General features: G+C 40.3%; 1 protein-coding gene across 1 annotated transcript in view; it reads left to right on the top strand.

The window, feature by feature from the left end:
• Positions 1-2,171: 2,171 nt before the first annotated feature.
• Positions 2,172-17,575, top strand: part of LOC134797591 (uncharacterized) — a 178,251-nt gene continuing 162,847 nt past the window's right edge. Inside the window, exon 1 of the mRNA XM_063769880.1 lies at positions 2,172-2,709. Coding sequence (XP_063625950.1) covers positions 2,455-2,709 — 255 coding nt within the window. The 5' untranslated portion in view covers positions 2,172-2,454. The remainder of the gene's footprint in view (positions 2,710-17,575) is intronic.

The raw sequence follows: 17,575 nt of genomic DNA, 5'->3' as shown, positions 1-17,575 counted from the left end.
ATACATAAGTCAAAATGACAGATAAAGACAAACGATTATTAGTTAATCGAGGTTTGTAACCTCAGCGCGTTTATGAATAAGGGGCAATAAGGGGGTTAAGCTTTTGTAAAATCGTATTACGACTTTTTGGACCTTTTTTTTATATGTGTCGTTTTCAAGCAAAAGGTACTACTTTGTCGCTTACCATAAGGACAAAATTTGCTCGTATCTTTATATGAATAACGTGTCAAAGCGTCCTTGTCGCAAGCGACAAAGTGGTATCTTTTGCTTGAAAATTACACATACACTTATGTCATGAGCAATAATACACCATTTTGACAATTTAATCAAAGAGCAATAATCAGATATCTTATTTCTAATAAATTTTAATTGTAAATTTGATTAGTGATATAAATTTCATAAATCTCTACATTTTCACAAACTTCATATTAATCTACTTACATCTAAATCTAAACATGAATAGATCAAGTTATGGTAAGTTATCAATCCAAATTTCTAAAACAGACCCTTCAAATCTAATACTTAATGTCCGATTAATTATGCATGTGTTTTGTATATGAAACTGATTTTCTAGGCGTCAGGTGCCGTGTATCTTATTAGCCTAGTAAAAGTTGACCCGCGGCTTGTGAAATATCTGATTGGCACAAATATCGTAGAAAACTATCGCGTTCGACGCATGGACCCGATTAAGATTTCTCCATGTTGGAGTTTCTTTTCCTTCAATTCATAATTTTTAAGCGGTTAAAACAACATGATCAATGTATTTAGAGTCAATGTAGAGCACAATAGTCAAATACTTACGGTAAGTATTCAGGTTTCAAGAAATTGGTATTGATTTGATATTTACGTGATAATTACTCTCAATTGAATTACATAACGGTGCGAGCGCTATACTATGCACTTATGTATATTGAAGGCTCGTTGCACAAAACAGTCTGTAAATCCTGTTTAATCGTAATTAACTCGTAAGTTCAGTACGCTCGCGAAATATCATGTATGGGAAACCTCATAGTTATCTGCTAAGTTACGTATAAGTCCATAGATAGTGATTTTTCCATTTGGAGCTAAGAATGAGTTTAAGCAATAATCTCTAAAACAATGGAAATAATTCTAGCTAGACGATAGAGTTACATGTTAGAAGTAGGTAGAGTCTTCGCAGAGTTCAGAAATTCATGGATAATAATACAGGTAGTGAGACAGACTATTATTCATCCTAGATATCTTCTCATAACAAAGGTTATTATAAAATCAAACTAAGTATTGTTATCATGACGTATTTGAACATACACTCCGCGAACTTATGCTCGGAGTCGTATTTAGAGACTTGATTGCCTTGAAAACTATACAGCTGTAACAAGTAAACCTAGCGACCTGAACTGATACGTAATATGCTTTGTACTTAGATCTTAGATAATCATCAACATTCCTAAGCATTTATGGAACAGGGCTTGCGTTACTCAACTCCATTCAATGCAATGGCGTAAAAATCTGATCTACCTCTTAGGTTCAATGTTCAATTCAATAGGACGTAGGGTGCCTAATTTTTCCAGTTCCAACAGCCTTTTTTATGTAGTGTTAGATGCTTGGGCCTTCTGGAAACACTGAAAACAATATATTATAGGTTTGACTAACATTGGATTAATGTATCATTATCATTAAATAGAATAATTATAGCATTGTGGACGTCTGAATTAAATTAATCCAATTCTATACCAAATATCTCGCAGGAAAAGCCTACTTGGTACCTTTTCGTAATTCTTATTAATTTGTAGGCCTATGACCTAGCAACATAATCAAAATTGTAAAGGTAACTAGTGGATGTAAAATAATCCTTCATACAAATGTCGTGCCTTATCCCGTTAAACGTACCCCGTCCCCGATCCGTGTCTAATGCTCCGATTCAGTCAGACATTTCGTGGGAGCGCTCTGTAGCCTATTGTGTTGAGATTAATCACAGACCATTTGTTTGTGCCGCATCACTTAGAATGTGACAATGCATTTTGATAAGTAATTTGATTTTAGCGCACGGCCACCAAGAGACGGCGGGGGCGGCGCCCCGGCCGGCTCGCCGCGAGTCGTCTAGTCGTTCAGACAGCGAAGGTCCGTGAGCACGTCGTGCACTCGCCCGCACTGTAAGCGATAACGCGCCCTCTTTAAACTTACTCGAGTACAATCGACTCCATTCACGTTTCGGAAGTCGCAGTGTTGCGTATGAACGCTAAACGCGAACTCATCGGAGATCCCGAAACCGGCTCCACGACCATATGATCTGAGGTTCTGATTTCGGATACAGGACGCAGTGGTTATGTGTAAATAAACAGTGGTAGTGTGCCTAGACTCCTAGTGTATCGATGACTGTGTGACAGAAGACTTTCTCGCGAAAGTGTCTAGTGATGCTACAGTTGTTTGAAATGTGAATTGTTGAATTGTTAGCTGGTGTTTTTTGTTAGGGGCATGGCGGGTGCTAACGGTGAGGATGTGGAGGAGGCGCCGGAGCGCAAGCGCGGGCTGAGCGGGTCCATGTCGCTGCGCACGCGCAAGTTGGGCCGGAGGCTCTCGCGCAGTATGTCCATCGTGGCCTTGAAACTGCCGGAGAAGGCGCAGAGCATCACGCGCTCCTCCTCCAAGCTGATGCGTTCGGGCAGTAGAGATAAGAAGAACCGCTCCTTCGAACTCTCTATTATACTTCCTGATAAGACGCAGAAACAGGTAAGCTACCTATTATGATAATACCTACCTTTATTTCCTGCTTCTTGTATAGTAGTATACCCTATAATGGACACGGAACCAGTAATGGGACAAAAAAACACAATTCCTCTAAAATAAGTATATAAAAGTAGTTTATAAACACTGGATATATTTTTATCATAAATAAGAGTCCTAGAGCTGATTATGTTTGAATTTTTATTAAATTCGGTTATTTTTTAAGAAATGTGCGTCAACCCAAAAGTTGTCGTGCCACTGAAAAAAAATATCACTAAAAATTCTTAACAACTTCGCTAAGAGAGGTGAGTTAATTTATTAAATTTTAATTAATTAATACTTGATGAAAACTAGAATGTGTTTTGTTAATTGCATTTACCATGAGATAAGGTATACAACACACTATGTTGTGACTGCACAGATGTAAACAAATAGTGGTATTTGGCCCAATCCCATTATAGGAGCTGTAAAACTGCATACCTCCTATGATGGGACAATTGACATAATGATGCTTGCCATGCCATAATTTCATGTTTTAAACAATACAGAAGTAAAATGTAGTTACGAAATATGTCAACCAGGAGGTATTCTCGGACTTAGGATAAATTAATATCGTTTTTCCAAACTTTTATTTAACTTGCCTTGTTAGTTAGTGTGGGTCAAATCTTGGTAGCTGAATTTGACCCACTTTTCGATTTCCGATTCAGTTGAAATTTTGTGTAAGTACGTAATTAAGTATGCAAATCGGATGATAATGCAATATTATGATAACATGGACTTGATCTGATGATGGAGACAGGAGGTGGCCATGGGAACTTTATCGCAATAAACCCTAACTAATTGTGTTTGGGTATATTAGAACTGTCTCGATGAATCTAATACAATAATAATTGGCTGTGGAAAGAAAAATACATTCAGCGATAAAAGCTTATACCAAAAATTTATTTTTTTGCCATAACTTATTCCCCATTTCAATATTTTATACTGATAGAGCAATGTCCATTATAGGGGGCCCATTACTGGATCCACGTCCATTACCGGGGGCCCATTACTGGAGCTTTGGTGTCCATGACTGGAGAAAAAAAGCATAGTTTTAATTTGTTAATTATGTGGAAACTCATTGCAGTATCTTTGATACAACACGCCTAAAACATGAAAGGCGGATAGGACTTTCATCTTTTAACACGCTAAGCGGAAGACCATTTACATGTACAAGGGAAATAGCATAAATACTCCAAATTTCCTCTTAAATGTCCCATGACTGGTGCAGTTACTATATGATGTTAGATTACGGACTACTGGCAAGAAAAATAATCAGGTGGATGTAACTACTGTAAACTATAAACACAGTTAAACACCTGTATGACCGTAATACCTATATTTAGTATATTTATTTGCCTATTATAGAGACAGCAAAAAAGTAGATGTAATTCTGTTGAATTAGGTGGAAGAAGAATTGCGCAAGCTGCACAATCATCTCCATTGAGTCTATTGACACTATCTATGGTTACGCCTCCCATTATATTGAATTACGATGAGGCCCCGCTGTGGTAGTAGGTAGCAAAAGTTTTCTAACACCACAAAAAAGACTTCAAGTTTTACATTGCAGCTGTTATAACTAGGTAGATTTACGGTTGACATGATTCTAGGATAAGGTCATCGAGATTCTGCAAAAACATCAATTAAATCGCGGCTAAAAAAACTAGTTCCTTTATTAATCAAGAAGCGTCTAAAAACGTTGATTGACACAAGCAATAATACGATTTTGGCAGTCACACATTGCTGGAGTTATACAGTACCTACCTAAATGTTATAACGCAGTGGAATCGGCTGGAAAGTATTTAGCTGAACGTGGCTAAACATAATATGGACTGGTGATTATCGATAATGGCCGTTTCTGACTCATGAAATGATTTCGAAAACGGCTGATGATATCTTTTTAAGGCCGTTGTTGTAACCTTTGCCGTATATTATGCAGCCGATCACGACTGATTCTCTAGACGGGTAATTATTGGAATAAGTAGGTAACTTAGTGTTCTTTCCTCTCAAAAGGACTCTCGTTTCAGTCGAAAGAAAGGTACCACCACTAATAAGGTGCTAACAGTAGTAGACTTGATTGACAGTCGAGTTTTAGGTACACATAGGTACCTATAGGGTACACGGTACCTACATCTTGTGTCTGTGTGCATTTAATGTGGTATACTAGCTCATTGCAATTCTGATCCCTGGGTGTTTCGCCACTGAACCACCGTACGTCGCCCACACTACGGATTTCTCCATTGATAATATAATAATGAGCTGCAATTGGCTTGGCTTCGTGTTCGAATCCGTCGTCGGGCATTGTTTGCGTTTGTCATTGAACCGGGGAATTGTGCCTTTTTTATAGCGCTGTTCGCTACCGGCGTATTGTTGTTATTCTAACCACACAGGTTTTACAAGCTTTTAATTTAGATCGTTGCGAGTAAACCTCAATGTTGTGGCACATGTCCACAATCCACATGTGTCTTTCCGCGTGACCTAAATGAAATGAAATATCTACAGTGTCGCGGTTTTGCGGTCGCCGCTCGTGTCGTCACGAAAGATCATGGTAACTAATTAAACTTACTTTTTACCGCCTGAACCGCCTCCGTAACATTTCCTCGTCAAAGGACGGTATCAGTTCCGGTAAACGAATTAATTACCGTCGGTTAACACGAGCTAATTACCTGAAACTACCGGAACAATACTTAAATGCTTTCCTAGCGTAAATAATACAAGGCTACGATCGTGAATCTAAATGTTACGAATACCTTCAACATAGTTGCTTATTAATTCTATTTGAATATACAAAAAAGACGATGACTTTTTATGTTTTTGTCTAAGTCATTCACATCACGGAACAATGGTGTTCCGGACCTTTGGGACGCGTGCGCGGAGCCGAAGCCAACACGTAGAGATCCTTGCCAACACACGCTCTTCTAAGTACATGAACACTCTTAACAGTCTTACTAAAAGTACTATTAAAGTACTTCTAAGTAAGTAAGTCTAAAGTACGTTAGTGAAATGTAAGGGGTATTGTGATTGTCTGAGTTATTATTAGTTCGCTCGACTCATTTGTTAAGAGTGTTCATGTACCTACTTAGAAGAGCGTGTATCTTAAAGACCTTCACCTGGTTAAGGCTCTAACTGTCGTTCGACTATTTATTGATTGCCAACAGAGATGCATGGGCTGAAACATTCGTCATACATGGACAATACAAAAATACAGTTGTCTTTGTTGAACGAATGTGGCGCACTGCGCGAAACATATATGTGACATAACGGTTCTGCCAAACTTTCTCAATTAGATCCCGCACGGTAAATACTGAATAATATTTAAAACTAGCAAAAAGCAGAGCTTTGTAAGGGCTCGCGGAGGTTTTCTACCTTAACGTATCGAACCGGTTGCTGTCCGGTACGCCTGTCTGTTACAGCTTTTACTTTGTCCTTTAAAAACGTGTCCAGACGACAAAATCAAATTGCCAATATCATCCACACGTAATATACAATTTCATAAGTGCATTACATCCTACACGGTCGCCCAGTACTTTTTGTAAGGAACCCAACTGGCTTTCCTACATAATGTTGGGTCAGCGAGCCAATGTTCTTGAATTTATTTTTGCGTCCACTTCACACAATTGATCGAAAAACTATCCCGTCTGGACACCTACTGGCGGTAATCACGCTGCTCCGCACATAAACTAACACACACAGTTCCACTAGGTACAGCCAGGGTCCAGCATCAGCTCTATCTTGGGTACTGCTCTTCCAAGTTCTCATTAAGACGTGTCAGATGACCAAAACAGCGTGTGCCTATGTTGCACCAAACCTGAGTTCCACTAGGTACAGCCAGGGTTTAGCATTAGCTCTATCTTGGGTACTAATCTCCTAAGTGCTCATCAAGACGAGTCGGATGGCCAAAACAGCGTGTGCCTATGTTGCAACAAACCTGAGTTCCACTAGGTACTGCCAGGGTTCAGCATGAGTTCTATCTTGGGTACTGTTCTCCCAAGTGCTCATCATGACGAGTCGGATGTCCAAAATAGCGTGTGTCTATGTTGCATCAAACCTGATTGTCGAGGACTAATTTGAGGTTTTATGTGTTATTTATACTTTTTATACATTTTGTCTATGTTTTTATGGTATTTCGTTTTACCTTTTGTTTTTAGATCAGTTGTCATTAAATGCTCTGTGTGAAGCCCGGCTTTTTCGTTGCTCCCAATTTTATAGCTATCGAAGTGTAAATTGTCCTGGATTCCGGGACACTGATCGAGTTCCACTAGGTTCAGCCAAGGTTCAGCATCAGCTCTATCTTGGGTACTACTTTCCTAAGTTTTCATCAAGACGAGTTGCATGACCAAAACAGCGTGTGCCTATGTTGTATAAAACCCGAGCTCCATTAGGCACTGTCAGGGTTCAGCATCAGCTATCTTGGGTACCTACTGAAAGTACTGATCTACCCAGTGATCATCATGACGAGTCGGATATCCAAAACAGCGTGTGTCTATATATGTATGTTGCATCAAACCCGAGCTCCACTAGATACTGCCAGGGTTCGGCATCGGCTCTATCTTGGGTACTACTCTCCTAAGTGCTCATCAAGATGAGTCGGATGACCAAACCATAATGTGCCTTTGTTACACCAAACCTGAGTTCCACTAGGTACTGCCAGGGTACTGGGTCATTTTGCTTAACTGCACGCCGACGTTTCGATTGGCGTGCAGTTCCCATACAAGTTGCAGTCGGGTTGTAGTCCGTCTGTATCGGCCCTAAGTCACTGAAGTTTGTATTAAGAGCGCTATTACATTTCGGCGTTGAGCGAGTTTAGGTATTTTACGCGCTGCGGCAGGCCGTGCGAGCTCAGTATGCCGATCCCTTCTACCACACTCGCACTACAATGATGGATTAAACATTCTTGATCCTTCGCGAAGCATATTGAAATCAACCATAACAACACTAACTGTACTTAACTTTTAAAGTTCTAAAACTGTTATTTGGTAAGTACGAAAATACTAAATGCAGTGCAAATGTACATAGGGGCTGTTCATAAATTACGTCATCTATTTTTGACGATTTTTGACCTTCCCCACCCCTCAAATCATCCAAAAATCAAGCTTCGGATGAATCTGTTTCCTCCTACGTCATGTTACCATCATCCGATGTCCAGACCCCCCCCCCCCCCACTCCTCCCATTTGAAACGACGTAATTTATGAATAGCCCCATACTCGTACTTATGAAGGTATATTACTCGAAAGAAATTATAGGTACCTACTCGCTTATTTACATGTTTCGTCATTGCATTTGGTACCTATAGGTTGTAAAGTTTGTATCAACGAGGGTTTAAAAACGAACTGGTACTGAGGATCTGATGATGATTAAGGTGGTCACGGATACCAATCAACCATGTAGTAACATGATTAGGCTCGTTTGATTCGTCTCAACAAGATCTTTGACACTGAAGATACACAGGGTCTGATGATGGAGCTGGAAGGTGGCCACGGGTACCAGTCTATCATGTAACTAAACAACTTCGTGTTTGGGCTCGTTTGATTCGTCTCAACAAGATCTTTGACACTAGGTGATACTCAGAGTCTGATGATGGAGCTGGAAGGTGGTCACCGGTACCAATCAACCATGCAACTAAACCACTTCGTGTTTAGGCTCGTTTTATTCGTTTCAACAAGATCTTTGACACAAGATAGTACTCAGGGTCTGATGTTGGAGCCGGAAGGTGGTCACCGGTACCAATCAACCATGCAACTAAACCACTTCGTGTTTAGGCACGTTTTATTCATCTCAACAAGATCTTTGACACAAGGTAGTACTCAGGGTCTGATGATGGAGCGCGAAGGTGGCGACGGGTACCTGTCTATCATCATCAGCTCCATCATCAGACCCTGAGTAGTATCTTGTGTCAAACATCTTGTTGCGACGAATCAAACGAGCCCAAACACGAAGTAGTTCAGTTACATGGTAGACTGGTACCCGTGGCCACAGTCCAGCTCCATCATCAGACCCTGAGTACTAACTTGTGTCAAAGATCTTGTTGCGACGAATCGAACGAAGCCAAACACGAAGTGGTTTAGTTGCATGGTTGATTGGTACCGGTGACCACCTTCCGGATCCATCATCAGACCCTCAGTACTACCTTGTGTCAAACATCTTGTTGCGACAAATCAAACGAGCCCAAACACGAAGTGGTTCAGTTACATGGTAAACTGGTACCCGTGGCCACAGTCCAGCTCCATCATCAGACCCTGAGTACTAACTTGTGTCAAAGATCTTGTTGCGACGAATCGAACGAAGCCAAACACGAAGTGGTTTAGTTGCATGGTTGATTGGTACCGGTCACCACCTTCCGGATCCATCATCAGACCCTCAGTACTACCTTGTGTCAAAGATCTTGTTGCGACAAATCAAACGAGCCCAAACACGAAGTGGTTCAGTTACATGGTAGACTGGTACCCGTGGCCACCTTCCAGCTCCATCATCAGATCCTGAGTACTATCTTGTGTCCAAGGTCTTGTTGAGACGAATCAAACGAGTCTAAACACGAAGTGGTTTAGTTGCATGGTTGATTGGTACCGGTGACCACCTTCCGGCTCCAACATCAGACCCTGAGTACAATCTTGTGTCAAAGATCTTATAGAAACGAATAAAACGAGCCTAAACACGAAGTGGTTTAGTGGCATGGTTGATTGGTACCGGTGACCACCTGCCGGCTCCATCATCAGACCCTGAGTACTATCTTGTGTCAAAGATCTTGTTGAGACGAATCAAACGAGCCTAAACACGAAGTGGTTTAGTTGCATGGTTGATTGGTACCGGTGACCACCTTCCGGCTCCATCATCAGACCCTGAGTATTATCTTGTGCCAAAGATCTTGTTGAGACGAATCAAACGAGCCCAAACACGAAGTGGTTTAGTTGCATGGTTGATTGGTACCGGTGACCACCTTCCGGCTCCATCATCAGACCCTGAGTACTATCTTAAGTCAAAGATCTTGTTGAGACGAATAAAACGAGCCTAAACACGAAGTGGTTTAGTTGCATTGTTGATTGGTACTGGTGACCACCTTCCGGCTCCATCATCAGACCCTGAGTACTATCTTAAGCCAAAGATCTTGTTGAGCCGAATCAAACGAGCCCAAACACGAAGTGGTTTAGTTGCATGGTTGATTGGTACCGGTGACCACCTTCCGGCTCCATCATCAGACCCTGAGTACTATCTTATGTCAAAGATCTTGTTGAGATGAATAAAACGAGCCTAAACACGAAGTGGTTTAGTTGCATGGTTGATTGGTACCGGTGACCACCTTCCGGCTCCATCATCAGACCCTGAGTACTATCTTGAGTCAAATAAATACATATAGAATGTCAGGTCGTTTCAAATATTTTTAATCCTGTCCGGTAGTTTATTAAACTGTACCATTATAAATTATAATACTATAAAAACAGTGCTAGGATCAAAGTCTCTCGTTGCGGTTTACACGCACACAGTATAGCGTTTTACACGGCGCCCGCCGCACACAATGATAAAAAACCTCGTCGTCGCCGTTGAAAATGTGCGGAGCCGACCGACACACGTCCTGCCTCTACAAGCTCTGCCGCGGCACTGAGCTGGCGCAGCGCGCGTCATCGGTAATATAGAGTAGTTTTCAAAAAATTGCCAAAAAATTATAGTAGAATTTCATAAACACTAATGTATACCAACAGTATAAGCAAACGTTGCAGATTGCTTGAGTATGAAAATGACTTCGATATTAAGTAGATTTTCGTAGGAATTGACACTTGTTTCGGAGAGAAAATCGAGTTCGTTTTACTTTGATTTTCTCTTTCTCAAAGGTATGTAGGAAAAATATAGTTTGATATGCCTAAAGTACAGGGTATTAGTAATACAAAATAGCCAGGTTTAGCAGAGTAAAATTCTCAACATTTCCAAATAAGAGCTCGCCATTCAGTGCTTCACGGGGTTTTTCGGAAACGACCATCAGAAAAAAAATCATTACTAATTTAATAAGTCCTTTTTCTAATATTTACAACGATATTTATAAAGATAAGAAGACGCTTTTACTGGAACAAGTACTCATTGTTTCTAATAATGAGCGCAAAGTCCTGAATTTCGTCGACTAGTATCATCAATTTTGCATTATTTCGACTTTTCTTGTAAGAGCGCTCTTAAAATCAAGAAATAAAACATGCTTCCTCTAAAGCTAAATGATTACGATCTAAGGTTATTATAGTTAATCTTAACACTAATTTATTGGCGCTAGGCCCGTTTACTTCAACAATAGTCTTTCAAAAATTGTCGTATCGCTTTTAGCTATCATAAAAATCTATAAAAAGGAAACAACTTAAAACTAGATACGTAATAAAATCTCATAGCAATCAACGGGCGATCTACGCGAGGAAGGACATTCCATAAAATCTATACATATAGGAACATCTAGTATTTTAAACAAATAATTGTACCTTTTTGGGCATTTCGATTATTTATTAATCTACTGGCGCCGTTTCACACTTGCTAAGCACAAAAAAAATCGGCTTGACAAGAATGTAAATGCGGCGTTACTCTCTTAATTATAAAGCTGTGTTTAAATGCGCAACGAGCTACAGCGAACAATATATATCTATATCTCATTTAAATTACTTAATTTGTCTAGTAGTTTCGGCCGTTGTACGCAGTAGCTAGGTACCTACTATGTAAACGCAGCATAAGGCACAAACAAGTCTTCGTTGATCACTGATTTAGAGTAAATTTATCAGCGTACATAATTACTTTATTTACTCCAGTCATAATCAGTCTTAATAATCAAATATTTGGTCACGATTGAGGTATTTAATAATAGTACAATCAGCAAATGAAGATATGACCGTCAGTCAAGTTTGCACGTCGTTTAGTTGAGTTGAATCTCTATTATTTATCATTGATTTAAAACATGGGTCATTATATTCATTTGTGATACACATTTGTTCAGTCTATTTAGCCTCATTACATTAGGTAGTTCTTGATTCTGTATGTAAAGGTACGTTTACACGAACACAGAGCGGATTTCTTATTGTAAAAACGTCTAAAAATATAAGGAATTCTGAAAAACTAATCAATAATTCCAATGAAGCATTGCTGATCGTAAGAAAACTTATGTTAAATATTTTTGGACATTTTCTTGCGAAATACGCACTGCTTTGGTACTTACTCCCACTTGACGACAATTTATATTAAACTTAGTTTTTTAGTGCATATATCCGTGGACGTATTTTGAAGCATTTTCCGACATTGAAACAATAGATAATGCAACCAATTTTATCGGTGTATGTCCAAGAAAATGCTTGAAAAATACATCATTTAAAGTCGTAACACACTACCGCACCTTACCAAGGTCGCGGTGCGGTGCGGTAGTGTGTTACGGTTTTTAGAGAGGTGTACTTCGGTCCTATTATGTCTGGCCTGCCACTGTGACACGGTCTAGTGTAGGGGATGTCTACGAGACACCGTCTATGCAGACCCCAGGCAGTTTGGGGTTAGGTCTTGTCATTTTGTAAGCAGTTTTCTAAACTTAACGTCCAGCGTCAGTTCAGTATCCAATGTCTGTGACATTTTAAAAGGTTTTTGGTCATACTCACCGAAGTAGAACGAACATAACCCTTATTTTCCTTTAAGAATAAATACTGAGACTATTTTGTAATGGAATATCAAATATCGACCTATATTTTGCTTGCTGAGATCAAAAATTATGGTTATATTGAATGATAGGCTGATATAGAGCTAAGAATCTACACAACCCGACTACATTTGAACAGCAATCTATAAGAGAAAAAATGCCTGTATGCAGTTGTAGTGTTGACGGTGCGTCTGATCTTGACGAGAGACATTAATAAATTGTCGTCCTTCGAGGAATAAACGTTTGACCATTAATAGAGCTTATCTCGTCACAATAAGGTTTACTAATGATCATTTAATAGTGAAGAGGTCAGTTACCAATGCATATAAATAAAGAAAATTCTACAAATCAAGCCAGTCCATTTATTTTTTTGTTGCTAACTGTCTTGATTACTGGCCCCATGTAAAAGGACTATTATGATTTTGCGGTCGTGGTTCTAAATGCCAAAATGATACTACTTAAGAGCGCTATTACATTTCGGCGTTGAGCGAGTTTAGGTATTTTACGCGCTGCGGCAGGCCGTGCGAGCTCAGTATGCCGATCCCTTCTACCACACTCGCACTACAATGATGGATTAAACATTCTTGATCCTTCGCGAAGCATATTGAAATCAACCATAACAACACTAACTGTACTTAACTTTTAAAGTTCTAAAACTGTTATTTGGTAAGTACGAAAATACTAAATGCAGTGCAAATGTACATAGGGGCTGTTCATAAATTACGTCATCTATTTTTGACGATTTTTGACCTTCCCCACCCCTCAAATCATCCAAAAATCAAGCTTCGGATGAATCTGTTTCCTCCTACGTCATGTTACCATCATCCGATGTCCAGACCCCCCCCCCCCCCCCACTCCTCCCATTTGAAACGACGTAATTTATGAATAGCCCCATACTCGTACTTATGAAGGTATATTACTCGAAAGAAATTATAGGTACCTACTCGCTTATTTACATGTTTCGTCATTGCATTTGGTACCTATAGGTTGTAAAGTTTGTATCAACGAGGGTTTAAAAACGAACTGGTACTGAGGATCTGATGATGATTAAGGTGGTCACGGATACCAATCAACCATGTAGTAACATGATTAGGCTCGTTTGATTCGTCTCAACAAGATCTTTGACACTGAAGATACACAGGGTCTGATGATGGAGCTGGAAGGTGGCCACGGGTACCAGTCTATCATGTAACTAAACAACTTCGTGTTTGGGCTCGTTTGATTCGTCTCAACAAGATCTTTGACACTAGGTGATACTCAGAGTCTGATGATGGAGCTGGAAGGTGGTCACCGGTACCAATCAACCATGCAACTAAACCACTTCGTGTTTAGGCTCGTTTTATTCGTTTCAACAAGATCTTTGACACAAGATAGTACTCAGGGTCTGATGTTGGAGCCGGAAGGTGGTCACCGGTACCAATCAACCATGCAACTAAACCACTTCGTGTTTAGGCACGTTTTATTCATCTCAACAAGATCTTTGACACAAGGTAGTACTCAGGGTCTGATGATGGAGCGCGAAGGTGGCGACGGGTACCTGTCTATCATCATCAGCTCCATCATCAGACCCTGAGTAGTATCTTGTGTCAAACATCTTGTTGCGACGAATCAAACGAGCCCAAACACGAAGTAGTTCAGTTACATGGTAGACTGGTACCCGTGGCCACAGTCCAGCTCCATCATCAGACCCTGAGTACTAACTTGTGTCAAAGATCTTGTTGCGACGAATCGAACGAAGCCAAACACGAAGTGGTTTAGTTGCATGGTTGATTGGTACCGGTGACCACCTTCCGGATCCATCATCAGACCCTCAGTACTACCTTGTGTCAAACATCTTGTTGCGACAAATCAAACGAGCCCAAACACGAAGTGGTTCAGTTACATGGTAAACTGGTACCCGTGGCCACAGTCCAGCTCCATCATCAGACCCTGAGTACTAACTTGTGTCAAAGATCTTGTTGCGACGAATCGAACGAAGCCAAACACGAAGTGGTTTAGTTGCATGGTTGATTGGTACCGGTCACCACCTTCCGGATCCATCATCAGACCCTCAGTACTACCTTGTGTCAAAGATCTTGTTGCGACAAATCAAACGAGCCCAAACACGAAGTGGTTCAGTTACATGGTAGACTGGTACCCGTGGCCACCTTCCAGCTCCATCATCAGATCCTGAGTACTATCTTGTGTCCAAGGTCTTGTTGAGACGAATCAAACGAGTCTAAACACGAAGTGGTTTAGTTGCATGGTTGATTGGTACCGGTGACCACCTTCCGGCTCCAACATCAGACCCTGAGTACAATCTTGTGTCAAAGATCTTATAGAAACGAATAAAACGAGCCTAAACACGAAGTGGTTTAGTGGCATGGTTGATTGGTACCGGTGACCACCTGCCGGCTCCATCATCAGACCCTGAGTACTATCTTGTGTCAAAGATCTTGTTGAGACGAATCAAACGAGCCTAAACACGAAGTGGTTTAGTTGCATGGTTGATTGGTACCGGTGACCACCTTCCGGCTCCATCATCAGACCCTGAGTATTATCTTGTGCCAAAGATCTTGTTGAGACGAATCAAACGAGCCCAAACACGAAGTGGTTTAGTTGCATGGTTGATTGGTACCGGTGACCACCTTCCGGCTCCATCATCAGACCCTGAGTACTATCTTAAGTCAAAGATCTTGTTGAGACGAATAAAACGAGCCTAAACACGAAGTGGTTTAGTTGCATTGTTGATTGGTACTGGTGACCACCTTCCGGCTCCATCATCAGACCCTGAGTACTATCTTAAGCCAAAGATCTTGTTGAGCCGAATCAAACGAGCCCAAACACGAAGTGGTTTAGTTGCATGGTTGATTGGTACCGGTGACCACCTTCCGGCTCCATCATCAGACCCTGAGTACTATCTTATGTCAAAGATCTTGTTGAGATGAATAAAACGAGCCTAAACACGAAGTGGTTTAGTTGCATGGTTGATTGGTACCGGTGACCACCTTCCGGCTCCATCATCAGACCCTGAGTACTATCTTGAGTCAAATAAATACATATAGAATGTCAGGTCGTTTCAAATATTTTTAATCCTGTCCGGTAGTTTATTAAACTGTACCATTATAAATTATAATACTATAAAAACAGTGCTAGGATCAAAGTCTCTCGTTGCGGTTTACACGCACACAGTATAGCGTTTTACACGGCGCCCGCCGCACACAATGATAAAAAACCTCGTCGTCGCCGTTGAAAATGTGCGGAGCCGACCGACACACGTCCTGCCTCTACAAGCTCTGCCGCGGCACTGAGCTGGCGCAGCGCGCGTCATCGGTAATATAGAGTAGTTTTCAAAAAATTGCCAAAAAATTATAGTAGAATTTCATAAACACTAATGTATACCAACAGTATAAGCAAACGTTGCAGATTGCTTGAGTATGAAAATGACTTCGATATTAAGTAGATTTTCGTAGGAATTGACACTTGTTTCGGAGAGAAAATCGAGTTCGTTTTACTTTGATTTTCTCTTTCTCAAAGGTATGTAGGAAAAATATAGTTTGATATGCCTAAAGTACAGGGTATTAGTAATACAAAATAGCCAGGTTTAGCAGAGTAAAATTCTCAACATTTCCAAATAAGAGCTCGCCATTCAGTGCTTCACGGGGTTTTTCGGAAACGACCATCAGAAAAAAAATCATTACTAATTTAATAAGTCCTTTTTCTAATATTTACAACGATATTTATAAAGATAAGAAGACGCTTTTACTGGAACAAGTACTCATTGTTTCTAATAATGAGCGCAAAGTCCTGAATTTCGTCGACTAGTATCATCAATTTTGCATTATTTCGACTTTTCTTGTAAGAGCGCTCTTAATTATGCTTATCTTTATTTATAATTTTAGCAGTTCCAAGCAATAGTAACACTAAAGGCGCCATTCATTAATTACGTAAGACAATTTTTGCCAGCTTTTGACCCCCTCCCTCCCCTATGTAAGAAATAATAAGAATAGGCTGACCCCGTCCAGCCACCAATATAATTTATTTTCAAAAAAATATTTTTATGAATGTTTATTTGTACCTGTACAAAGGTACTTGAGCTCGTTTAAGCTAACTCTGCACCGTGTTTGATAGCATAGAGTGTGGAAGTATTATTTTAAACGTCATAATTTCATAGAAATTAAAAAAAATATCGCATCTTTGTGATCTTACTTAAGAACTATGAAAACCCCCTCCCACCTAGGGTTACCAGATCCAAATTTGGAATTTCCTGACAAAATTCCTGATTTGCGAATATTTTTCCTGACGCTCACATCGGCGACGGGGGGGGGCTAGCCGTAAGCGATATCTATATGTATGTTTGATACATTGTTTAAATTTGATACATAATAAAAAAATCTGTTAATTCACAAAAAATCCTGACATTTTCGTATTCCGGCCGCATTCCTGACAAACGGCCAAAATTACTGACATGTCAGGAAAATTCCTGACGTCTGGTAACCCTACTCCCACCCCCTTGTAAGAAAAAATAAGATATGTTCGACCCCCCTCCACCCCAAAATCGTCTTACGTAATAAATGAATGGCGCCAAAACTGTATCTCGAACTGAAAATTACCCGATTTAAGTTAACTAACACAACATGACTGATCATCACATCGTCAGCAGGGACCGTATAACCGGTTTTATTAAATACCTGTATAAAAACTGTCAAACGAATACCGGTTAAAATGTTATACCTATATTGGAATTACAGGTATTGCTGTCATTCCGTTTTTATCTTTATCGCTATTTGTACACTAATTGACATAATGAAATACCGGTATTCATTAATACCTCAATAATAACAGGTATTCAGTATACCGGTAATGGTTTTCGTATTTAATACCGGTATTCATTGCACTTGATCAAAGAGTAACCAAAAAGTTTGCGACAAGAGGTTAAAGTTGTTGTTAAGTCCTCATGCTAATATTGATCGCTGTACAAGCGAAAGATTTCATAATTTAACCACGAGCGTAGCAAGTCGTTCGAAATCTGTAAAGTTGAGCGTTGCGACCGTTTCAAGGCACGAGGTTAATTAATGAATTAATGAAAAGAATTAATCCCAGAAAACATTTCCATATGAAATATGAGCGCCGCGCCGGCGCGCCGCCGCCGCCGCCAAAATTTTCGCGTCGCCGCCGCCGACGCTGCGCTATCGGCGTGGCATCGGCGTGAC

This window comes from Cydia splendana, chromosome 15, assembly GCF_910591565.1.
Source record: "Cydia splendana chromosome 15, ilCydSple1.2, whole genome shotgun sequence".
Taxonomy (NCBI): Eukaryota; Metazoa; Arthropoda; class Insecta; order Lepidoptera; family Tortricidae; genus Cydia; species Cydia splendana.
The sequence above is the reverse complement of the archived record's forward strand: the minus strand, read 5'-3'. Positions and strand labels throughout refer to the sequence as shown.